At 39.3% G+C, this 27,671-nt stretch overlaps 1 protein-coding gene across 2 annotated transcripts in view; it reads left to right on the forward strand.

Moving 5' to 3' along the window:
- ZCCHC24 (zinc finger CCHC-type containing 24) overlaps positions 1–27,671 on the forward strand; it is a 365,856-nt gene that overhangs the window by 17,376 nt on the left and 320,809 nt on the right. For both annotated transcript variants that reach the window (XR_010085560.1, XM_063434179.1), the window contains exon 2: positions 14,593–14,793. Coding sequence is in view for 1 of the 2 variants with exons in the window: in XM_063434179.1 (XP_063290249.1) it covers positions 14,593–14,793 (201 nt within the window). In the remaining variant the exon portion in view is untranslated. The remainder of the gene's footprint in view (positions 1–14,592; positions 14,794–27,671) is intronic.

Here is a 27,671-nt window from a genome sequence, read left to right on the forward strand (position 1 = left end):
GCCGTCCAAATTTGGATGGCTTTATATGAATAACAAGGAAGTGAAACTTTGCCATACTCTTTGTGGCAGCATAGGGGATAAGATTATTGGGTCAGTTGAGACCTTTTTTTTTTTTTACACTACTCAAAAATGGTTTTACAGAAGTCAGAGGAACTGTACCTATATATTTTAGATTGTGAGCTCATTTGGGCAGGGCCCTCTTCACCTGCTTTTCCCGTATATCATACATGTTTTGTTGGAATTAAATGTTTGCCTTTTTTCCTATTGTACAGTGCTGCAGAGTATGCTGGTGCTATATTACCAATTGTAATTACCATATGCTCTAGTGATTATGGTGTTCCTTTAATCTGGTGAACGTTGTGACTTGGGGTTTTTAAGGACTTTGGGGTTTTTAAGGCAGTTTGAATTCTTCTCCAATGTAAGTCTGTGTCTGAATGAAAAAAAGCTGCTACCTTATACTTCCTTACATAGATTATGTGGCTAATTTGTGTTTACACAATATATGACTATTAGAGACATTCACCCCACGTCTACAATTATTACTTTTGTGAAAATTGTCTTAAGCAAACTTTTTTGTGTTGCTTTTAATTTTCGCAGTTCCTTATTTTCTGTTACATTCCATTAACATGTTCACCGTACCACTCTGGTGGGATTATTGACGGTGTACAAAGGTCTGTGTGTCTCCATATGGTCGCAGTATGTAGACTTAGTACTTAACTAGCCACATTACAAGCACTTAACATCATTAAGCAATAATTGATTAATTATTAGTACAAATTGTGTTCTAATTACCTTCCTACTTCTCGCCATAGGAGAATTTCTCTTTCGTAGAAAACTGATGGTCTCCAGATTGTATTAGTGCAAGACCTTGTCATGATCTGCAGCTCATCATGTTATCTCTCTCCTGCGTCTATCTATGCAGGAGGTTTCTGAGTCATCTAATATTACATAGAAAAACCTAAACATAAGGATTTAATTTATTTCCCTTTTGGAACTGCTCATATTACCAAGCCTTAGAAATTAACCTTAAAAGTACGCTGTCATTTGTACATACCTCCCAACTCGTGACAGCGTCACCGGTGCAGCTCAAAGGGGGGGTGTTTCCCAGAAGGATTGGCAGGTCAGTCTGGTGTGAATCAAAAATGGTAACTGTCCTGCTGAAATTTGAGCGGTTGAGAGGCCTGTATGTAGTCAGGGCCGGTGCAAGGATTTTTGGGTACATAGGCGAAGATGTATTTTTCAGCCCCACCCCTCCCCAAAATAACATCTTCACCTATGTGCCTCTTAACCAGCCCCTCTCCCCGTCCATTAGTGGCCCCCTCCCTTCCCTGTCCCTTAGTGATCTTCTAACTTCCCCCCTCTTTTCCCTGTCCCTTGGTGCACCCCTCACCCCCTTAGTGGTCGTACTCCCCTTCCTGGTGTGCCTCCTACCTCTCTTTTAGCGTTGCTGAGTGGAGGATATCCCCTACAGGAGCTTCAATTTTCTGTACCTGGCCGGACTGACAGGGTGTGCTCTCTCAGTGAGCACCTCCGGTCAGTCTGGCCGGGTACAGGAAACAGAAGCTCCTGTACTGCGCTCCGCCACGCTACACTCAGTGGTGTATACACACTGACAGTCACACACACTCAATGACAAACACACAGACTCACTGATCTGACACAAACTCATTCATTGACACACACACACTGATTGACACTCATTGACAGACACACTGATAGTCCCACACAGACTCAATGACAAAGATACTCTCACTGATTTGACAGACACGCACAAACACACACTGACAGACACACACATACACTGACACACTCATACACTCACATGCAACACTCATACAATCACTCACAGACACACACACTCATACAATCACTCACAGAAACTCACACACTTACTCACAGACAGTCACTCACAGACACACAGTCACACATACACTCACACAGACACTCACACACACACTAACTCACAGACACACAGACACTCACACACAGACACTAAGACACAGACACTCACACACAGACACACAGACACTCAGACACATCACATACACTCACTAATTATTTTAATAAATAAACATTTTCCACCCAGCCTCCCTACCTGAAGAGCTGGTTGGAATGATGAATCATTCCCTGGGGTCCAGTGGGGCTGCTGGGCGGCGTGCGGCAGTGATGTGATCAGATGCGGCGAGGGAGCTCTAATCTCCACGCTCTGCTCCCTCGCGGACTGTCTATTGATGCTGTGGGAGCCAGAATATGATGTCATATTCCAGCTCCCGCGGCATCAGCAGACGGCGCGCGAGGAAGCAGAGCGGGCAGATTAGAGCTCCATCGCTGCGTCTGATCACATCACTGCCGCACGCCGTGCCGGGGGTCTAAATGGTGGCCTGGCAGAAGGGAGAGCTTCCCTCCTGCCGGTCACTGAAATCTTGCGCCCCCAGAGCCGGTGCGCCCTAAGGCGGCTGCCTGTGCCGCCTTATGGACGCGCTGGCCCTGTATGTAGGGTTTCAGAATGTCTGCAAAGAACACCCCCAGGCGTCAAGTCAGCTATATGACTGCTGTATGGTTCACTGTCTAGATCAGTGTTATGAACTATAAAATCAGTATGACTAGAAGGAGACCTGTAATCTCTGCCGTAGCCATACCTCCAGTTTGGGACGGGGCTGTGGGCGGCCAGGGACCCTCATTCAGTTTTAATCTGATTGAAAATAGGATAACACGAATTGAGGAGCAGAGCCAGAGGACTCAAGGCACTATAACCAATTCAATGAGATTAAATTGTGATAGTGCCTAAAGTGTCATTCATACTGACATACTCACATACTGGAATACTACATACTAAGTGTTTTCCATGTGAAGAGCAGTTCTGTAGTGCATTGATCATAGGCAGTTGCCCTAAAATCATTTTGCACAGTGCAAGTGTCTAATGATTTGCGCACGCAGGGCGTGCTGGGGACAATACCTGGTATCCCCAGAGGCATGACACCAGGAAGCAAACTTATGATGCTGGGACAGGACCCTGAAACCAGGACTGTTTTGAGGTATGTATATATAATTTGGGGCCTGAGAAGGTCTGCAGTATGCTCTTATAGCCCAGCACGGAGAGACAATTGTTGCAATATTTGTATGGATAATGATGAAATTATATTAAATATCCTTGGGGAGGAGCTTAAAAGTCAGGGAATCTCTGAGTTCTTGGCAACATTTTGGAATTTCTTTGTCTAATTTTTGGAATGTTGACAACACCCAAGAGATTATACAAGGTTAACACAAATCATTTTGGTGGTTATATGGAAGACAGCACTCCATCAATGCATCCTACAGAGATCAAATAGTCCCCCTCTTTAAATACCTTTTTTTATACTAAAAGAATAATAAAAAACCAGGGAAGGGTCCATTTAGCTCTGACTGGATTTTCTGGATCCCTGTTATTTTATTACATACATAAACACACATTTCTCTTACATCATGGTGCTGGTACAAGGGTCTGTCCTTAAGGTTCTTTCCACCTGTTTGAGCATTACATCTTCGTAATGATAGATGCCAGATGGTTTCAAACAAACCGAATGTGACTAATTTATAAACAGAACCAAATGATATACACAAAGTTAAGACTTTGAGCAGAAGAACAAACTGCAACATATTCACATGCAGCCGTAAAAAACTAACAGGGAAAATTTAAATCTGAAATGTTTATGACTTCTTCAGACACCCGTCTTTGTGAAACCACATGCAGCATGAAGGAATCAAAATGTCTACATCTCTCTATCCTTAAATTCCTTTTTTCAAACTATTTTTAACAGTTACTTAAGACAGTCAGGGTTATTTACTAAGGTAAGAATTGAACAGCGCTGCAGATTTTTTGGGCACTTTATAAATGTCAGTAATAGTAATAACAAGAAGAAGAAACAGCAAGAATAGAATTTATCCATAAAAACGTTTTGTTCGTTTAAAGTGCCATGGTTTGCGTGGTGACTGCCTCACTTTTAGTATTTCAGACCACTTTTTAAAACACAACACTTTTTTATACACGAACCTTAATTTCTCCTCCTCTAATGCAATCTGTGCCATGGCTGTGGCAGAACTGAACTGTATTGCAATCTTAATTGCTATATCTTACAATTTAAAAGGGAAGCACCACATGGAAAAGGTTAAACAAGTTCTAGGAATTTTCGGTGTTTTATCCAATCATGCAATTTCTAGAGACGTGATGGCTCACCATTAATGGGTGAACAATTTGAATACCTTGGACATTTCTACTAAATAATGAGCCCTAAAACCCTCATGAGAAACACCCCCTTATATGCCTAGGACATTAAAAAAGCAGACCTTTAAAACGTTTCTCCCGTAAGCCCACGCACCCCCTGTCGCATTCAGGATGGTAGAGAAGTAAATATAGAATCATTGTCTGAAGTCAGCAACCATAGAAGCTGGCTTATTGCTGTAGAAATTGTTGCATCATCATACTGTATTTGCAGTGATCATATTGGTAGCATCCCAGTAAATAGATGTGTCATAATATTCTTTGGGTTTTCACCCTTGATGTGTCCTATTGTCCAGACCTCACCTCTCTTATCTCGGTACTCTATGAACCATGTTACTTGTGTCGTTCCTATCAACTTCTCATTGCAGCTATCTGGGCATTTGGCATTGTCTTGGTGTCAGTGCCACACAGTACACAACAGACTTGCAGCAGCAGTCAGCTTCCTCCTGGCAACAGCGTGGTGTTGGTAGCAATGGTCTTGCTGCGGCCAGCATTGTCCACTTACCAAGTGAATCCCCAAAAGGGCATGTGCACCAGTTGGGTGCAAAATATAGCAGAGGTGTAAGGGACAATGTAAAAATGATACGGGTATGATGCAGGAGGGGGTATCTCCCAGACACCCCTATATAAGGCTGCTCTATGCACTATATCTTTAATCAGACGTTCCTGCTCTTTGTAAAGAGCGGTGTTCCTGCTACTTCTAAGCCGGCTACTGACCCATTTGCCTGTCTTATCTCTTGTGAACCGTTGCTGATTTGACTGATCTTTTGCTTGACCTGACTAGGCTCTGGGGTTTCCTGGCCTTCCACTTCCCTGCTGTGCTCAGCTGTCAGTTCCTGCATCTTGAGTTCTACCAACCCAAACCCTGTCACCTATTTTAATTTCTTAAGGACAAGTGATATGCACTGCGATGCTCAATCTGGCCTGTAAGGATCCTAACGTCAGCAGCAAAACTAATTCTTGGTATCCCATTCAGTGTCATCACAAATATTGTAAGGCACAGATTGTTAAGTCAGCACACTCCATCACTATTTTATAACTGTAGAGACTATTTTCTGTTTGCTGGCCGTATGGGTATCTCTTGTTGGTTGGGGTATTATGTTCATCTGCATTCCCCACTGTGTCATTTAATTGATGACTAAAGCTAAGTAGCATTTTGAAGGTACCTACTCTGGCCTACAGAAACATGGGCCATACAGTAATGTAGTCATTTCTTTAGTGTGGTAATTGAAGCGGAATAAATATTGAAAAATAGCAAAATACAACATATGGCCAAGTTTTGATAAATACTTTTATTATGCTTAAAAAAAAAAAATGGTCTCCAATGACGTCCAAAAATGTTACTTCTGGTCCGTAACATCAAATTCCCTAGTTATACAGTTACAGTGGTTTAAAAAAAAAAAAAAAAAAGCATTAGTATATCAGTCTGGCTCCTAAACACTACAAATATCTGTGCACAAAAAAAAATAAAAAAGAATCAAATCAACTCGAGGAACACGTGAGAATGTCAGTTCTATTGTGGGGTCCTAGAAGCTGTGAAACATCAGAGGAACTGTTTAGGAATTGTATTACAACTAATTCTCTTATTGAAGCTCCATTTTCATCTAAATGTATCTTACAAATCTATAGGTTTCTATTTAGCATTCAATCTCTGTGGTCAAGAACAGAATTATAACAATCTTTGACTGGAACTAAGATGGAGGCACTCAGTTCCAGGAGAGATGTAAGTGTGGATTCATACACTTAAAGGAACACTATAGTGTTAGGAATAGCTATATCCCTAACACTATAGTATCCCTCTGCTCCTTAGCCCTACCCACCCCCGGGCCATGTAAAGGGTAAAAAAAAAAATAAAAAAATAAAAAAAACACAACTTTAAACCCTCTATAGTCCATACATCAAAATTGATTGGGCTCCTCCTCTGATGTCAGCCGATGGGGGGAACCTAATGCACATTCTCGGCGAGTGCCGCACACACCATAGTCTTTCCGCATACTGGATGACCTCATGTAAAGCGAAGTTAAACTGTAACTGCAGGAAGCGCCTCTTGCCACTAGAGGCAGTCTTATCACTGTAATGATGATTTAAATTGCAGGGTTACGGGAACAGGGACACTGCACCCAGACTAATACGGCAGATGTGCAATCTTTAAGCTACATTTGGCTCTGAGCAATGTGCCACAAACTTTTTTTCTGAGCACATCATGTGTAATATGTAACTTTGATGCACAAGTGATCTGGGGCTGACTGACCTTAAATGACCCTTAAATAGCCCTTTAAATAAACAAATCCAAATTAATATTAAATAGTTAATAGATACGCTCAGCCAGATTACATGCACAGGGAGCTGCAGAAGACAAAATGTAATATGCATCTGTCCTCATGGTCAAGATGGACCTCTGGGGATTTTCTTCTGGTATCCCTAAAATGAAGGACCCTGATATCAAATTGGGGCTCTATTACAGGATCTGAGACACTTGGGAACTATGATATAAAGTGTTTAGTCCCATGTCTACCAAATAATCAATGTTATTATTAATAAATGATTGTTAATATTATTCTTTATTAAGCGCCAACAGATTCTGTAGCGCTGTACAATAGGTGGACTAACAGACATTTAATTGCAACAAGACAAGCTGGACGCACAGAAACAGAGGGTGTTGAGGGCCACGCTGAAACAAGCTTTAACATGCGTGACATCACATGACACAATGTCACCTGATGTCACATAACATCTCAGGGAGTGACGAAGAGTGGATGGGGAACATTTCCTAATCACTAACAAACTACATTTACAATGTGTGTACTGTGTCAGTGCATGTAGCATTGTGTATGTGTAGCAGTGTGCATACACTGTCTGAATGAGTTTGCGTAAAGTAGTGTGTATAGCAGTGTGTTATTGTCTAAGTGTGTGCATGCGCTTGTCTATGTACGTGTCATTGTTTGTCTGCTTTGTCTAAGTATGTGTATAATAGTGTGTGCGTGCAGTGTCCGAGTGTGTGCACAAGTGAATGTGTGTGTGTGACTTTGTTGGGTTACTGTGTCTGCGCAGGTTTCACTTGTATGGTCAAGTTTTCGAGTGCAGTAAGTAACGGAATGAACATTTTGTTAGAGTGACAATATTAAACATAATATTATATAGCAGTACAATCAGTACACCATTATTTACTGTATATTCAATATACATTTGTGATATATATATACATTGTATTTATCACCTTTTCCTTAAATTCTTATTTGATTGCTTTTCTGGAAGTTAAGTTCTCCTTAACAATAAGCATCAGTATAAGTTGGGTTTGTAGCATTTTACCCTAGGGCATCCATAAATCATAGCTGGTTAAATACATTACAAAGCTGGCATTCATGGTTCAGAAAGTTCATTCAAGGTTACATATGTGGTCACTAATTTTTCAGCACATCTAGGGGTCTATTTTCTAAGAACCAAAAATAGCTGCCAAATTAGATGCTAACTCAGCAGAGGTTTTTAGCTTCCACTCAAGTTTTTAATTGCAAAGTTTAAACAATTGTTTCCAACAGAACTCGGCTTCTAAGCCGTGCATTTCTAAGTTTCTGTAGTACTGACAGCAGTTTTTGTATAGGTTTTATAAATGTGGGACAGAAATGAAATCAGATTGGTGCAAGTGGGATCAGACCAGAGCAGGATTAACCATAAGGAGACCAATAGGCCAATAGGCGTCTTCCTGGGGCTCAGGGGTTATGTGAAGAATGAAGGGGGGCCAAGCTGGTAACCTGCTCAGGGACCAGTTAGGTATTTATCCCTTTCCAGAACAGACTGGGTACCAGAGTGCTTGACTGTGGTCAGTTCCCGGATTTTCAGCTTTAGCAAGGAATTCAGAACAGATGTATCTCCCTCTGAAGGCATTGGGTTATTTTCCTTATCTTCCATACCGAACCTTAGACTGTGTAAATGGTGATGCATGGTTGTAACTTTATAATAAGATGAGGTGCACATTTCCCTGATGTCTTGCTGTCCTACAGCATGTCTTACAGTTTAGACATTAATGGCTATGTGTTGAGTTATTTTGAGGGGACAGCACATTTACACTGTTATACAGGATGTACACTTACTACTTTACATTGTAGCAGAGTGTCATTTCTTCAGTGTTGTCGCATGAAAAGATATAATAAAAATTGCTTTTTTCATCGGTATATATATATATGTATACATACATACGCACACGCATACACATATATATATATATATATATATATATACACACACACACACACACATACACACACATATATATATATATATATATATATATATATATATATATAAAAAAATTTTTTATCAATGGGCCTATGCCATGGGCATGGGCCTGGAGCTTCAGCTCCATCAGCCCATATGTTAATCTGTCCCTGTCATGATCAATGCTATAGAATAACTCTGCCAAGTTCACATTGATAAGTACTATTGAGAAAGTTATAACTCAAGAAAAGTCTACTTAGAAGCAGGTAAAAGGCACCATGTAGAGGATGATGTACAGGATGGGACTTGTCAAGGGTAATTTAACACTGACAAAAGTTATTTTATGGTGGGATCAGCAGAAGGGATACAAGGTCCAGATAGGCTTGCGTTAGGCTTTCATTTGTCTTCCTGAATGGTGATGCAACAGAAAAAAAATAAAGTTGCAGCCAATTGGATTAAATAGTTTACTTTAGCGAATACGTGTCCTGAAGGCTGTCCCCCATTGATCCCGTTTTTGTATCAGGGTATATGGTCCTCTTGGTTGATTTTACTGAATATTTTACTGTCTAGAATCAGTATTGAATTTCAATATCTCAGGAAGGAAACATTGCCTTATTATTGTAATGGTATCCCCATCTTTACTGCCAGGGGGTGGGGGTCACCATTCCTGCTGGACTTTTTTTTTTTAGAATTTTCTCTATATAGTCTGTGATAATTTGGGAATGCAGCTTTGAAAAGGCTAATCTACATAAACAACCAGGTTGTTCTCAATGGGTCCTTCAAATGAAAGGTGAAGCCATGACGCATTGATATATTTTCTTGCCCTTCCATTACAATATAGAACTGGGGGTATATGTTAATCCTTCCTCCTTGTTGTCAGCTTTAAATATAGTATTGATAAGTGGTGCCGTCTCATAAACAATAGTCTGGATTTCCTTGAAAGTGCCTTTAGATGTACAGCCTTTATCCTATGTGTGGTAATGTTTACAAAATACTTGCTCACTCTATGGATTGATTTACTGTATAAATCAATGATGCATTACTATTTCAAAGCTGGCGATTCATACTAACTTAGCAGCCAGTATACTGTTGGAAATGAAAACTGGAGATTGAGCTATATATTTCCCTAAATATTTATTTAACCATCGCAAAAATATGTTGTTGTTTTTTGTTTTTGTTTTTTAGTTTGCATATGTTATAATGCATTAAAAATAAAAATTAGGATAATTTAAAGACTTGAGTATCCCTCGATCAAAAAAAAAAGGGTGCTTATTGCTTATTAGTTACAATATGTTCTCCTGTTCAGTATTCAGAAAGATTCTGAAATTCTAGCTGGAAACCCACTCTAGTCTCCCTGTCTGTGCTTCATGGGGAATTGGCATCCGAGAATGGACTTTAAATAGATACAGACAAGCTTTGCATCCCTGCCTGCTTCTATTTCAAAACTAAGCTGAGCCCTACATATGAATGCACAGAGCCGAATGGATATGGAAGGAGTTATTTAAAGGCCTCTGCTAAACGTTGAGGTTACATTTAATCTCCTTAACCTCTTAGTAACCAACAGGTTTGTTTGGATTTTCTTCCCCCCCTAGTAGACATGGTTACCATGTCTACAACAGGTCCCACGTAGCAGTATGCATTTCAGTCTTGATAAACTCCATTATAGGATGTGTATTGAGAACACATTACATGCTTGTTTAATTTTTACCCTTCTGGCTGAGGACACAACAAACACCATGAATGTTTCCAATTGTACACTCTATGGACTCGGTTTGGCACGGCTACAAGAAGACGGAAGTACAATTTACCTCATAAAAGCACACCTGTATCATTTCTCACTGGACGGCGTGAACACATATGCCACTAGAAAATATATCTAAATATATAGCATAACACTTTGCATACAAGTACCGTCATCAATATGTATCTTCTTATTTTTAAATATTTATTACATTTAATGAAACTTAATGATTTTGTTTTTTTAATTATATATATATATATATATATATATATATATATATATATATATATATATATATATATATATATATATTTTTATTTTTTTTTTATTTATTTTTTTCTCTGGCTGAGCAGCCATATTAGTTCACACTCTACTGCGATCTGACCAACTGCTGCTCAACTTAACTTCCCTTCTTCTGTGGTTGCTCAATGTGAACCTGCAGCAGTAGGCACTTTAGGTTGAGCATAGTTGGCTAGATGACAGATTTAAAAAACAAAACCAAAAAAAAAATTTCTCAAAAAAATCAATATACATCATTGGAAAAACAAAACAAAACAAGCATTTAGTTTCATTACATGTAATAATCTAATAAAAAGCGAGAAGTGAAAATTTGATGAGAATTGTTCTTTAAATCACTTTATTCAGATTTGTTTTTTTACGTTGATGGTGACTACAACCTGGTACATTGAATATGACCCCTTTAAAGTCTTATTCTGACTCTGAGCCAATGAGGGCAATTCAGACACCATTGTGGCAATCAAAAACTTTTCCACGCATCTACCACTCTATCTACCACTCCTTGAATAAGCAGATCCTATATTATCGTCCTCTTAGTGTTTGCCATGTTTGGACTTTCCAAATGATTATCTACAAAAGTTCCTATATACTTTAATACCTCACAACATTGAGGATGGGCGTAGTGGGACAAGGGAGGTGGGAGGACCTAAGTCACTATTGACACCCATGATGGATGGGTCCACCAGGAAGAGGAGCCACTGACAGGCTGCTTGTCTGCCCCCAGCACTCTAGACCTTGAAGGGAGTGCTGCTGATCCCAGATTCATCTATAGAACTCGCGCTGTGCTGCCCAGGGACAGTGGAACTAAAGCAGAAAAGGAGAACTACTAGGAGGCCTGGAATGTTGACTACTGTAGATAAATAATTTGGAATGTTTTTATAACCGTATTGAATCATTTGGAAAGCTTGTGATTGGACAACAACAGAAAGTCTGGGCGGGGTTAGAAAGGGAGAGTTTGCCAAGGATTCGGACAAGAGAACTGCAGTTTTTGCAAGCTATTTTTAAATATACACCCAATGACAAAATGCGTAGCAAAATGCAGGCATGTTTTAATTTGGGTATTTCTACTAAACAGTGATTTTTATTTATTTTGTATTTGGGCAGTGGAGTGTCACTTTAAGGAATCTTTGGAAAATATGATAATAAGAGACAACTAATGAAAATACTGCTTTAATGAAGGTGACGTTTATGGTAAATGCTCAGCATCCATTAAAAATAATAACAGACTCGAAGTGGATGGTTCCTGGTTTAGTCAGAGCTCAGTGCAAGAGCTGCCTACACTATAGATTTACAACAAATTAAAGGGTAACAGGGTACAGATAACATTTTTGCTCTTCTTGCAATACCTACAATCACTGTATATCCATAAAGCATACTCCTGTACAGACAAAAGTAGATACTGCCACACGTCAGAGACGTGTCGCAGTATCTACTTTTGTTCTAAATTAAGTTGTTATGGTTCCAGGATGCCATGAAGGCACTCTTATCTCAAGGGGTTCAACCTTTCTCGAATGGTTTAACCCCAAATTAGCCTTAAGCGGTGATGTCCACTACCTCCCACCTGCATCCAGCTTCTGAATTTTCAAAGGCCTGGGGTGTCCCTTGAAGTCTCCCCACATCCTGCAAAGTTAATCAGTTTGTTTGTTTTTTTTGGTAGAGTAGGGTCATAATTAAGTGAAGGACAATTCGAAATGCAGATCTCGGTGTTTGAGTACCAGAGTGACAGAAAAACATACCGTTTTGTCAGGGTGGCTAGCACAGGTTAAGGATATTATGCACAAAAAGTTTTATAATTTGCACATTTTTTGTTTATTGTGGGATAAAGGGTGTTCCCACACAAGTGTTGTTAGAGCTTCTATTTATCACCTAAAAGTTTTTTGTAAGGGGTCAATATTTTTACACGCCTACCCGCTGCCGGGTTCATTAATTGTTAATGAAATTATGCACTTAGAGAAGCATAGAGTCAAACAATACATTTCTACATTTTATCAATATCACTTGAGATACAACAGACCCCAAGAAACAGAACGCAGCTTGATGTATTCTACTGGGAGTACACAACTTTTCAACATGCTGCATCCAGCGGAATGAAATCATTTTGCGATGTTCTGCCAATTTTTCTTTTTTTTTCCAAGGTCACGTTTAATTTTTGTTTGCCTCCCTAGACTGGCTTTATTTGCCAAAATCAGGGCAAGTGCAAAGTCTTCTAAACATTTTTCCTTCATGGAACACTTTCCATCGGTTCCACCAATTTAATCAATTGCTGCTGAATCATTTAAAGTGATACTCCAGACTGAATTCCCTACCCATGTAATGCATTGAATATATTGCTACAAATATAGGCCTCAATTTCCAGATATAGATATTACAGATACAGGCCTCAAGCTTTCCAGAATTATACTATTAGAAAATGTTTCCAAATAATTAATCTACAGAGGTCAGCATTTCTATGGACATAAAGTTTTGTTTTTTTTTTAACAGTATTGATTCATTTCGAAAGCTTATTAAATCGAGATCATAATGTCTTTAAAAAAGGCATTCACAATTTTTGTTAAAACTTTCAACTCTGTCACATTTTGCCCCTTTCACAATACAAATATTTTTTTTACACTCGGCACTATAGCACAAAAAAACAAACAATCACTTAACACCTTAAAATGTTTGATCACTGTTGGACAGTTATCACACTCAGTTTAGTTTCTGTAAATGTTTATTTTTAATGATGCCTTAGATGTTTTGCAATTCATATGTATTTTTTTTTTCATTTTGGAATTCAAAAATAGACGTTGGATAACACTATGTATCCCTCTGTACTGTGTCCCAAGGTGATACATAATGTGAAATGCGTAGTGTGATTCCAGACATTGGAATGTGCATACACACACACACACACATAAAAATGAGGTACCGGTATATTGGCGTTGTGGCAGGCTTACGCAATGTATAATCATATACATTAACTAAATCCCCATTATTTTTGCCTGTCAGGTTTTAAAAAAAAATTCCTATTACATGTTGTAAGCTTAGAAGCTTGTGTTTATTCAGCAAGTGTGCTGGATTCTGTGGGTTACACTCACACATACATATATGTATATATCTGTTCTTATTAAAGCTACGTTCAGGGCACCTGCAATTAGGACAAAAGTTCTAATATTAGAAGTAGATCAATATATTGATGTTACTGAATATATAGCTCCCAAATTATACTGGGTTACCTTCTACATTATAGAAACCTCAACCAAGTCAGGGTTATCAACCTATCAAGCTTGTTTAATGTGTGTAAAACAAGAAAAAATGAACTACGTCATTTTATATTTTTACCAAACATTTGCCAGTGATAATGCCAGCACAACAAATAGATTTACCCAGCCGTATATTGTATCTGAACATTTTCAGGTCAATTCAATATTCTCTTGAGCTGAATCACTCACTTTCCAGGGGATGGTTATAAGATATTCTAAATTGTTTGTAAAATATAACATATTGGTTTGAGCACGTAATCTAATGAGCCTCTGGTTTCACCAAACTGATAAATAACACTAAAGATAATAAACAAAATAGCAATACCTCAAAGTGGTTCACGGGGATTTTATTGGTTGTAGGTAAATCGGTGGTCAAAACATTGACAGTTAACCACTAATAAAGTTACAATTAATTTACTACATTGTCCTATAACAGTCACTTTCATGATATGTAATTATGATTCCCCAATGTACAACCTAGCTTTGTGTGCCGAATTCAGTTAAAGCATTTGGCCATAAGCTTTTGGCTTCCTTTGTTGTTTTTGTTGTTGTTTTGTTTCTGTGTGTGGTTCCACCCAAGGTCACTGTATGAAGTCAAAATCCAAGGTGTCCATCTATACTGCCTTTCCTCCTAAAGGGTTATTGTGTGGATAAGAGTGTCCGTTATGCTTTGAGCTTGTTAGTAAGATTCAAATGCAAGCTTTTGTCCATATCTAGTGAAGTTTTACTTAGTCAATACTTATGACATTTGAAAATGAAAAAGTTTCTGTTAAAAAAAAAAAAAAAAAGGTTTCTGTAAAAGCTCCCTGAATGTAACCTTCTATTCTGTTACTCTTTTGCAGGCGTTGGGCAACAGCCTTTATAAAAGTGCATCACCCTATGGATCTTTAAACAACATAGTTGATGGGTTGAGCTCTCTAACGGAACACTTCTCAGAACTTTCACTTTCTTCTGAGAACAGGAAACCCAGCAAGAGGCCCCCTCCTAACTACCTGTGCCACCTCTGCTTCAACAAAGGTCACTACATCAAGGACTGTCCACAGGTGGGAATTTTATCATTTCTTATTTGACCTTTGCCTCCTAATGAACTGTACCAAAGGGGATAAAAATAAATAAATTGGATAATTGGTGGGTTTTCGAGGATTGTTCGCAACCACTGGCATAGAGTGAATTAATTTCTGCTTTAATTGATAACTTGGAGGGTATATTTTTATTTTATAATTTTTCCTTAAATTAAAAATCTGGTAACCCTAACAAAAATATTTCATGAACTCGTTTCCTGCAACCCAAGGTCATCAAATATATTTATTAACTTCTATTGTATATATTCATTTTGTATTTTTTATTATAAAAAGGAACGCAAACCTCTTTAACCCCTTAAGGACACAAGACATGTGTGACATGTCATGATTCCCTATTATTCCAAAAGTTTAGTCCTTAAGGGGTTAAAGGACACTTCCCATCAAGGCAGGTTCTGGCTACAAGATCTAAAACAATTAAAATAGGATTCTTTCCTTGAATAACCAGTTGCAAAATTGCATATTGCAGCAAAGTTCCGCTTTCCTTTTCCAAAATTTAAACAAAAAGTAAAACTAAAATGAGGAGGAGGAAGGGAATGGGATCATAATATAAACCTGTTTCTTAAATACTGCCTGTTTCGTCTATTAATTATGTCTTGCATTGATATATAAAAACAGTGTATAAAGATAAGAATAGAGCAAATATAACTTTTTGGGAATTGATATCTATGCAAGGCACAATCTATTTCAGTATTAAAAGATTAGTCATAATGATCCAATATGTTTTCAGGGACACATATAATTTTGTCATATTTATGAAAAAGTATGAAAAGGGTTGCCCTGCAGTACGTATTATGCATATTCTGCAGGATTTCTAATTGCCTAATGTGGCGGACCGCCTGGTACCCCCCCTGAGTACCTCCACCAATTTACGCTTCCTAGTAATCCCTGAGTACCATAAGCATTGCACCGGACACCATAAGCACTGATGCACCTTGCAACAGCTTGGCTGGGGTCTTGCTTTCTCCCTCCCACTCTGGACCCAAGTCCTGGATCCAGCTCCCATAGAGTAGACCTCTCCTCCAGAGAGTATAGCAGGATATAGCCAGTATGGCTGTTCCCCCCACACATGAGCCGAGGCTTAATGCTGGGAAGTAATCCATTTTATTCAGGGCCACACATGGCCTTTTATGCACAAGCCCATGCAAGGTTTTTTTTTTTACACAAAATCACAGGTTAATCCCTCCCCTGGGCCTGAGAGATAATTGAGTCAGGAAATGTACTAACTCAATTATCTCCAGATACAGAAAAAAAATACATGAAAGCCCCACAAAAGTCACATCCCCGGATAGCCCCTATTTGGGTGACCAACATATCCAAAACTCACCCAGATCGGTTCAGGGGTTCGGGTTTTCCTTGGAAGTCCCTTTTTGACTGACCGCACACGTGGCTCCTGCCCAAAATAGTTCCATGAGAAAAGTGGTAGCAGTCTGGCAACTTCGGTATTTTAAAAATGAGTAGTTTATATTCGAACCGTGGAGCTTGTTCCCCTCATCCAGATGAACAATTCCACCGAACAGTGCCCTTCCACGATGTACCGAACCAAACGCAGGCAATGATGGAACGCTGCCTGCATTTGTGCGAACAAGATGTCCGTCACCATGTGTTCGGGCATTCGAACGTTGGCCACCCAGACAAACACTTAGAACACTGTGGTTAGAATCGTTACAATGTGTTAATAGGGTTTAACAAGCCTCCCGAGTGGTCGGTAGTTCGTGAGTTGCTTCGGTTCGCGAACAGTCCAGGGAAACCACCCAAACCCAGTCTTTTTACATGGCCCATAGTCCTTGGGCAGGAGGCTAGCCAGCGGGCCCCTCCAGGAACACGTGGCAGAGGCACCTTTGCCACACCTAATTTTACACCTTCTTCTGAATTCTACATACTACAGGTCAAAACATTTTATGTGCTGCCTATCAATATGTGTATGTGATACATTATCCTGAATATATGGTGAATTTGGCAACCCTAACTATTGGCCCTCAGACCACTTCATCTGATTGAAGTGTTCTGGCTGCAGTGCCCCTGTCCCCTTAACCCTGCAATGTACATTTGAGACATTTTAGAGAGACGGCAATGTTTACAGCATACTGTCTCTAGTGGCTGTCAACCAGACAGCCAATATAGACGCTTCCTGCTGTTTCACGGAGTTTAACTCCGTAAAATTACCCTGGACGTCCTTATGCTTTATATGAGGATGTCCAGCATCTTCAAAATTCCCATAGCATTCAATGCTTTCCTATGGGGAAGGCCTAATGCATGCAGCGCTTACCACGCATACACATTAGGTTCACCCTCGCAATGACATCAGAGGAGGCGGTACCCGAGTCCTGGAATAAGGTTAGGTGAAAAAAGTTTTCGTTTTTTTTTTTTTTTTAAACCCTTTAATGGCTACATGGGGAGCAGGGGCGCAATGACAGAGGGACACTAAAGTGTTAGGAATACAGCTTTTAATAGATTAAACACTCAATATGAATATTTATAAGTCCAAGTCCTTTTTTGAAAAAAATTTCATTATTAGTTTGGAAGGGGGTCTACTGGCACTCTCAATTTAAATCCGGCTCTGCTCTTTTTCTTTGCTTTTTAATCTCCTATGCTGAGTTGGCCTGCTGACTTTACCCAAGATTGAATAATTTGGCAAAGCGGGTGGCGACATCATTATGTAACTTTGTGTGCCACATTCATGACTCTCAAGAGCAAGTTAATTATTGACGGCATCTTCAATTTTTTTTCTGCAAACTGGACACTTTCACAGTGCCAAAAACACAGAGCTGCTTAGCATGCCTCTGCTCCCTGTTCCTCTAATGTCTGTACGAGCACAAGTAATGCCCCTGGCAGCTACCGGTTTGCCATCCCCTGGAAAACCAGTCCTAATGCTCTCATTTTTCTGAGTAGCAGATGGGTTGTTTCTGCTGTCAGTCACTTATCTATTATCTGCAAGACTGCAATATTTTGTAACATGTCCATGAAATGATTATATTTGGCTTAGTTTGGTTTTATTTGGATTAGATCCATTAGTTTTACCAGTCATCAGGTTTCTAAATTTCTTGAAGAACTGAGAAACATTAATCATTCCCCCACGCCCATTCTCTTGGGTGAAACTAAATGTTCAGTACAAAGCCAAACATTACATTTGGTTACATTGTCCCAGAATAGAAACAGTTAAACTTTCAAGATACTGCAAATAAAATCCATATGTTCATTACATTCCCTGCCCCCATCCCTCCTTCCCCTTACCTACCCAAAATAATAGCTAGTGCACCCCTCCCCTCTATCAGCTAGATTGGGTTACCACTAGTGAAATGAGGAGGAATTCCAAGAACAGCTGAAACCTTACCATAACGTGTATAAAGTATTCTTACCGTAAGACCAGTGTGCTTTTCACATTAAATAAGTTTAAATCACAGATTTGAGAAACTAGAAAACTATTGCAAACCTTAAGGTCTTAGATTTACAATTTGGGAGTTGGGACATATTTAATGTTTTCCACGATCATCATCTAAATGCTACACAAGTATATATGAACCAGTGAAACCAATCTGCTGATGTATGCTCACTTTTATTGTGTGTTGTTGCCAACTGCTGGGTTCTTGGAAGCCGCTGCATAAAACTACCCTTTAGCTGTTTTCCGTGTTGTCAGTACTCTTTAAGGGTCACCTTAATAATGGCAACTCCTACATTCGATGACTACGCACAATCCTGAATTCTGGATATGCATATTAAAGAATCATTACAAACACAAACCTGATATTTTTTAATTTTATAGTTTTTGGCTTAGATGAGCTGTTTTTTTTTTTTTGTTTGTTTGTTTTTTTATTGCATGATCATTAGTGTATAGATTGTGCAAAATAAAGAAAATAAAAAATAGTTTTTGCTGAATTCTGTATCTTGACTATTCTTGTTTTGCATGTTCATTCCCTCTCCTCTATTCTTAAAATACTTCTTTCTTACGGATTATTTACAGAGGCACGTGATGTCACAACTAACTTTCTCTTCCACCCTTCTAAACTGCAGGGTTTCCCCAATAAGACAGTCCTTTATGTCATCACAAACACAGCAAATTTTTCTGGGAGTTCTATGTCAGCTAACAGTTTTTCATGAGTAAAATCTTGTAGCTGAAGGTCCAGATATCTCCTTTCTGCCCATAAAGTTCTGCTATGCAGGGATTTATAAGAGAAACTCAACATCTTTAAAAGTGCCGCCAACGCGCTGGTTTCATTGCAAGCATGCATGCGTCTGAATGGAGTGATGTCAGCATGTGCTATGGGTGGAGAGCAGAAAGATCGCCTGCAGGAGTTTTTCCACTGACCTCCATTATTAATTTTGCAGCATAGAGTCAAATAATTGATTGACAGGTGGGAGAAAAACCTATTTTTTATAGTTGTCTTTTCTCCCAATCTATACATTTGCTGGCAAAACCGCTTGCACAATGTATAGATGAAATCCACTGCTCTTTAAAAAGAGCAAAGTAGTTTAGAGTATGACAGGTGCCCTTTAAACGGTAAATTATGCATTTCTAGCATTCTCGTATATATGTAAAAAAAATGTATTGATCAATGGTTCTGGATTTGGGCCTGGTTGAATATGATGTGTCTGTTTTAACCAACGAGTACCTCTATAAAGCCACGTTGACACATTTTTGGGACCCTACCAAGGAGTTAAGAATCACTGGTGTAGACTAAACATTATCTTTTAAGTTCTAACACTTCATATGGTGCACTTTCAATAAGTTCAGTATAGTTTAACCCCTTAAGGACACATGCCATGTGTGACATGTCATGATTCCCTTTTATTCCAGAAGTTTGGTCCTTAAGAGGTTAAAGAGCCAGTATACTGTATACTATAAATATGTTAGTACTTTTTATACATATTTATATATATATAGCATATACTGCTTAGGTTATGGTGCAACTACTGCTCTTCTCCCTACGGCCTTGATTTAATATGCTTAGATAAACTTTTCAATTGATTTAATATTTTTGGACAAAATTTTAAAATATCAACAACAATTATAGATAGATATATAGAGTTTGTATTAAAAAGAAGCATATATTTGTTCTAGAGTCTCCTGATTGGTGGAGCCCCCTTCCTGCTTCTGGAAGTGTTGTTTGCTGTTCTAGCTTACATTATTTTATTTATTTTTTTAATTGAGATTAGCACCAGCCCTGATGTGTTCCATTAAGAATCTGTCAATCATTGGGATTCATAATAGGATTTAGTGAAAGAAGTTATTGAAGTCTGACACACGCATTATTTTTGTAAACATGTATATTCATTTCCTATAACTAAACATAATTAATTTCTACACATACATATGCTGTACATGACTTGTGCCAATATAGATAGGGTGATCTCGCTTTCCAATGGCTTTCATTCAGATAGTAGTGCTGCATTCTCTATATTCATATACCCTTTCCATATACAAAGGTGCTATGTGCACAGTTTCCAAGCTTTTTGTGTGATGTTAGAAGTAGAAGGATGACTAGATAGAGTCTTCTTACTGACCTCCCTTAACCCACATAATTAACATTCAATAGGAAAATATGTCACCAATCCACATACATAGTAACCATCTCATCTTAGTAACATCACGCATAGCACAGCTAAGTGACTTTAAAGGTTGCAATTATTCATGCCACACTCAGTCCTGGACCTACAGACACATCAGATGCACAGAGAGAAGCTAAACCATTATGAACTTGAAAAAGGGAAATAAACAGAATATTTAACGTAGTCCTGAGTTAGTACACAGTGCCCTTCTGTCCTCTTAGGAGCCGGACCCCTGGGTCAGACCTGAAATTGAGTCACAGTGCTATTTTGGTGGGTTACCCTTATGGAACAGGCAGATCATGTTCATCTGGCCCTGGGAGAGTGACGGGATGCCGGCGGGATGAACTATAGGTCCAGATCATAATATACATTATTAATAAATAAGCAAAATCAACTATATATCTCCAATAAATATTTATGAGATATTCCATCCACTAGCATATTCTGCAACATTTTGAACCTAAAATACAGAATATCCTACTTTTGTATAGAATAGAATATTTGTATAAATGAGTAATTACCAGTGGTACATACGGTAAGGACTACTAATTAATGTATGTTATAAAAATATGTGCCAGTTATGATTATATCGTCAGTTTCAATTCATTCTTTTATTTATGACTGGAAATGCAGCTAGTTTTGAAAAGGGATTGGCATCTCTTGAGATTAAATGGATAAAGTACAACAAGTCGGGGGGGTCAACACCTCACCAACTTTAAACGTCACCAGCCGCCACTGATAGTTAGATTTCATTCTGTATTCTCTTAGGAGGCTGGCATTATTACTAAGGGGCACCATGCTTTGAGAAGTGCAGTATTTTTTACTTACTTTCTCAATTATTATTAGTGTGGCTTAAAAGAGGGCAAGATACGGTTGCAGTGTTTGGCAAACTGCATCAAAACAATATGACAAAAATCAGAGGATAGCGGCCCTGGACTCATAGCACCATAACCACAATAGTAGTAGTGGTTATAGAGCTCGCAGTGCCCATATAAGATATACAAGTGCCTTGCTGATAAGATGGGTAATTATTTTGTGATGCATTTATTGTTGTATAATAATGTATTTTTTAACAATACTCATTTGAGTTTATCAAAGTTTTCCATAGTTGTGAGTAATCAAATTAATATTATTTGTCATTGCTTTGGTATTATAGACTTTGGATATGTTTCAATGAAAACATTTTTCGCATTCCCCATAATCCCTTTTAAGTAATTATAATAAAGTAAAATACAAACAAATCTCCCACATACTTTCTCTTCCGCTCTCGTGTTAAATTACATCATGTATTAGTAATCGATCCAGGAAACAGGAGGAAAGGTCATCCGATGTCATCAGCAGTGAGACAGGAATTATTCTTCTGGAGTTTCCTTTGAAATATATTAATATTCGTTCATCTCATGACTATTTTGAGCTATATTACCAACCGTAGGGGGTTCACTAATGTGCAAAGGTTGTTTTTTTTCCACCCCATCTGGATAATTTTCATTCCTTAAAGCTGGCTGCCTTCTCTTTTCCAACATAGGCCTCACTGTAACAAGAATTCCAAATAATTCAATACTGTTAGAAAAACTTTCTAAATTATTTATCTAGAAAAATCCCCATAGACTTCAGTGGTGACAAGTAGATAAATCATCTGATAATTTTTTCTACCAATATTGAAACATTTGGAAAGCTTATGAAGTTGAGATAATTAGTGGCTCCGCTCTTCTTCACTTCACTCTCTTACCTTCTAACTTTATTGCTTTTCTATACACTCACCTGTTAATCATAGACCCCACATTGCTCTTCCTCCAATCTCTTTATACCTCCACTCCTCTAGATTGTATACTTTTTCACTCGCTCAGTTGGGGTCCTCAATATTTTCTTGATTCCTGTTAACATTTGTAACAATTTGTATTATTTGCAGTTATCTCCCCATGTTAAAAGAACACTATGGGACAGGGAAGGGGGAGGAAAGAACACTATGGGACTGGGGAGGGGGCAGGGAAAAATGCTATGGGACGGGGCAGGGGGGAGGAAAAAATGCTATGGGACGGGGGGAGGAAAGAAACTATGGGACGGGGGGAGGAAAGAACACTATGGGACAGGGGAGGGGAGAACACTATGGTTTAGGGGGGAAAGAACAATATGGGGAGGGGGGGAAAGAACATTATGGGGTAGGGAGAGAGAACACCATGGGACAGGGGAGGGGGGAAGAATACTAGGGGGGAAACATTAAGGGAGGGCACTGAGGTACAGGGAAGGGAAAAGAAACACTGGGTTGGGGGGGGCACTAAAAGATAAGGGAGAGGAACATTAAGGGGAATGGGGGGTGGAGGGGAGTTCCTACCACACATATTTACACACAAACACACTGCATCCCCTACTCACACTGCATCCACTACACAAACAAACACATTGCATACACTACACAAACACACACACACACACACATATAAATATTCTTGAAAACATAAAAACAAATCTGACTGGCATGTATATTTTGTGCATTTACCACTTAATAAAAAAAGGATTTGCAAAAAAAAAAATTTTCTCTCAAAACGGTAAATGTACAGAATATCGGTAAGCTGTCGGCCTGAAAGTTCACAGATTATCGATATCGGCTCTGAAAAAATCAATATCAGTCGATCCCAATACAGAACTCCCAGATTTTCGTACGTAATCCCTGAGTGTGTAAGTATGTAACCCTATTAAAGGTATCTAAACAACAGTACAATAGTAGACTAGTTGAACACAATCCTGCCTCTTTAATGAAGCATTGACTGAAATCACCATTCGTGCCAATTACCATTCCATCAAAGTAATGTTACTATAGAAAGTGCTCTTAAGGAATGTACCTCATGTCACAGGTTTAATGAATGAACTCACTTGGTCAGAAATGGTGCCTTGTGTGCATGCAACACAGTGTGTGAACTCTTAGAGAAGACACACAGATTTCCCTTGAGGATAGACTTCACACGAAAAGCTGTGAAATAGCACTTTACCTATTATCTACTCATGAAGAAGGTTTGTCTCTATGAGAAACACATTTTATATAAATGAGTAGTGATGTCGCGAACATAAAATTTTCGGTTCGCAAACGGCGAACGCGAACTTCCGCAAATGTTCGCGAACGGGCGAACCGCCATAGACTTCAATGGGCAGGCAAATTTTAAAAGCCACAGGGACTCTTTCTGGCCACAATAGTGATGGAAAAGTTGTTTCAAGGGGACTAACACCTGGACTGTGGCATGCCGGAGGGGGATCCATGGCAAAACTCCCATGGAAAATTACATAGTTGATGCAGAGTCTGGTTTTAATCCATAAAGGGCATAAATCACCTAACATTCCTAAATTGTTTGGAATAACGTGCTTTAAAACATCAGGTATGATGTTGTATCGATCAGGTAGTGTAAGGGTTACGCCCGCTTCACAGTGACAGACCAAACTCCCCGTTTAACGCACCGCAAACAGTCCATTTGCACAACCGCAAACTCCCCATTTGCACACGGTTGGATACCAAGCTAGCCATGTCCCGTTCCTTGTCCTCACTGATGTCATTGAAGGTCTCTTCCTCCACCCAGCCACGTACAACACCAGGGGTCCCCGAAAGGTGACAACAAGCCCCCTGTATTTTTTTTTTTTTAAATGTACACTACTGTTACACCAGATATGACTTGCACTGGTGTGACACTGTGGCCTGGCAGGCCCTGAAACGCACATGTGTGAAGGAAACTGACTGCTATTATTTCACAGTCAAAAAAGTTTTTTTTTTTTTTAAATGTACACTACTGTTACACCAGATATGAGTTGCACTGGTCAAGGGGGCACAGTATACGCTGTGAGCCTGACACACACGCTGGCAGACAACTAACTGTTATTCAATCTATTACAGTCAAAATTTTATTTATTTTTTTTAAATGTAGACTACTATTACACCAGATATGAGTTGCACTGGTGTGACACTGTGCCCTGGCAGGCCCTGAAACGCACACTCGTGAAGGAAACTGACTGCTATTATATTACAGTCCAAAAAGTTTTGTTTTTTTTAAATGCAAGCTATTGTTACACCAGTGAGTGAGTGGTGGCACTGGGCAGGCCCTGAAACGCACACTAGTGTAGGAAACTGACTGCTATTATATTACAGTCAAATTTTTTTTTTTTTTAAATGCAAGCTATTGTGACACCAGTGAGTGAGTGGTGGCACTGGGCAAGTGGGCACAGTATATGCTGTGAGCCTGACACACAGGCTGGCAGGCAGGCAACTGCAATTACATTACACAGAGGAAAAAAAAAAAAGCAGACTGATGTTCTATCCCTAAAAAGGGCTTTTTGGGGTTCTGTCCTTACAGCAGAGATCAGATGAGTCCTTCAGGACTGTAGTGGACACTGAATACACTAGCCTAGCTATCAATTTCCCTATCAAATCAGCAGCAGCTACACTGTCCCTACTCTCACTAAGAATGCAGCTTCACAATGAATGTAAAATAGATGCTGTTCAGGAGCTGGGAGGGTCTGGGAGGGAGGGTCTGCTGCTGATTGGCTGGAATGTGTCTGCTGTCTGTGAGGTACAGGGTCAAAGTTTACTCAATGATGACGAATAGGGGGCGAACCGAACAGCGCATGTGTTCACCGTCCGTGGCGAATGCGAACAAGCGATGTTCGCCAGGAACTATTCGCCAGCGAACAGTTTGGGACATCACTATAAATGAGTAATTATGCCTACTAATAGATATATGAATGAAAAAAATCCGTGGTGCCACATTAAAATTTAAATGCTGGTGGACCGTCTAGGATGTCTTAATTTCTAAGAATTAATTACACTCAACGTATCCCAAGAAATTATATCTAGCTTTTAATATAATCCTAACTCCTAAATTCTGTATAAAACTGTCCAACTTTTTTCACGGGGTTTATGGTAATCTCATTTCCAAAACAAAACAAAATTGGGTCAAAAGATGGATTTCTTCAGAAAATATATTCTTGGATACACTGTATTGGATGATATACTGCCAATGGGTTTGATCACATGAACATTTTTTTTTCTTTTTGGATCCAGACCTTGATTTGACTAAATCTACTCCCAGTTTCCCATCCTAGTGTAGTGTCTATATTATGAATCCACAGTCCTACAACAACTTATTGTCCCCAATGTGTGACTAATTAGCCCTGTTGCTTGCTCAGGAATGTGAGTCACAAAGAACCTTCTTCTTTGCCAGAAATGCTCTTCTCTGCAGTCCAAAAAGTCTTTCTTCCCAGAAAACAGAGGACACTTGTGTGCATTGTCCATGTCTCAACATTCAGTCTTATGTCTTTCTTGAAGAACCCACTGTGACACTGTCCTCTAAGCTAAATTTTTATTTCAATGGCGCAGGATTAATAATAAATCATTAAAAGCTATGTTTTGTGAAGGCTGGTAAAAAAAATAAAAAAATAAAAAATATTTTTTATGAAATAAATATATAAATGTATGCAACATATATAATAATAATAATATTAATAATATTAATTTGTGATTTTTATAGCACTTTTCTCCCTTTGACACTCAAAGCACTTTATAAACATACAAAAAAAATACATAAAAGTTTATTCTTGGCACTGACAAGAGGGATTTGCTGGCTGACCAAAGTGAACACAATGGAATTACAGTGTCAGGAGCTCTTTCAGATACCGTGGGTCTTGATTGTTTAAGGTTGTGAAGATCAGCATGCCAATTTTAAACTATGTTCTCCACTCCCTGCATTGGCTTCCGATTAAATGGCGAACAGGTGTTATGTGGCAGGAGCAAGTTTGATTGGTCAGTAGTCTGGCTTCTGCAGGTAATAATGATTTAGTTCCAAAAATCCAAAAATAATTGCAATATAGGGTATCTCACAAAAGTGAGTACACTCCTGACATTTTTGTAAATATTTTATTATAGCTTTTCATGTGACAACACTGAAGAAATTACACTCTGCTACAATGTAAAGTAGCAAGTGTACAGCCTGTATAACAGTGTAAATTTGCTGTCCCCTCAAAATAACTCAACACACAGCCATTAATGTCTATACAATTGGCAACAAAAGTGAGTAAACCCCTAAGTGGAAATGTCCAAATTGGGCCCAAAGTGTCAATATTTTGTGTGGCCACCATTATTTTCCAGCACTGCCTTAACCCTCAGGGGCATGGAGTTCTCCAGAGTTCCACAGGTTGCCACTGGAGTCCTCTTCCACTCCTCCATGATGACATCACAGAGCTGGTGGATGTTCGAGACCTTGCACTCCCCCACCTTTGAAGATGCCCCACAGATGCTCAATAGGGTTTGGGTCTGGAAACATGCTTGGCCAGTCCATCAACTTTACCTTCAGGTTCTTTAGCAAGGTCGTCTTGGAGGTGTGTTTGAGGTCATCATGTTGGAATACTGCCCTATGGCCCAGTCTCGTAAGGGAGGGGATCATGCTCTGCTTCAGCATGTCACAGTAAATGTTGGCATTCATGGTTCCCTCAATGAACTGTAGCTCCCCAGTGCCGGCAGCATTCATCCAAGCCAATACCATGACACTCCCACCACCATGCTTGACTGTGGGCAAAACACACTTGTCTTTGTACTGCTCACCTGGTTGCCACCACACATGCTTGACACCATCTGAACCAAATAAGTGTATCTTGGTCTCATCGGACCACAGGACTTGGTTCCAGTAATCCAGTAATCCATGTCCTTAGTCTGCTTGTCTTCAGAATACTGTTTGCTGGCTTTCTTGTGCATCATCTTTAGAAGTGGCTTCCTTCTGGGACGGCAGCCATACAGACCAATTTGATGCAGAGTGCGGCGTATGGTCTGAGCACTGAAAGTCTTCCCCCCCACCCTTTCAACCTCTGCAGCAATGCTGGCAGCACTCTATTTCCCAAAGACAACCTCTGGATATGACGCTGAGCACGTGCACTCAACTTCTTTGGTCGACTATGGCGAGGCCTGTTCTGAGTGGAACCTGTCCTGTGAAACCGCTGCAACTCAGTTCTTTGTCATGAGGTGCCATGTTGAACTTCCAGTGACCAGTATGAGAGAGTGTGAGAGCGATAACACCAAATTTAATATACCTGCTCTCTATTCACACCTTAGACCTTGTAACACTAACAAGTAACATGACACCAGGGAGGAAAATGATTAGTTTGGGTTGTAGGAAAAAATATTTTAGACTAAAAAAGGAAAAAAGTTGATATTGCTATAGCAGAATGGGAACTTCTGCTTTACTTCTGGTTTAGCTGAAAGGAGACTTGCGTCCATCAAGATCAGCCTCACATTTGTTTTAGTGGTTGATCCAAAAGAAGGCAAA

The sequence above is a fragment of the Pelobates fuscus genome, chromosome 10 (genome assembly GCF_036172605.1).
Source record: "Pelobates fuscus isolate aPelFus1 chromosome 10, aPelFus1.pri, whole genome shotgun sequence".
NCBI classification, from domain to species: Eukaryota; Metazoa; Chordata; class Amphibia; order Anura; family Pelobatidae; genus Pelobates; species Pelobates fuscus.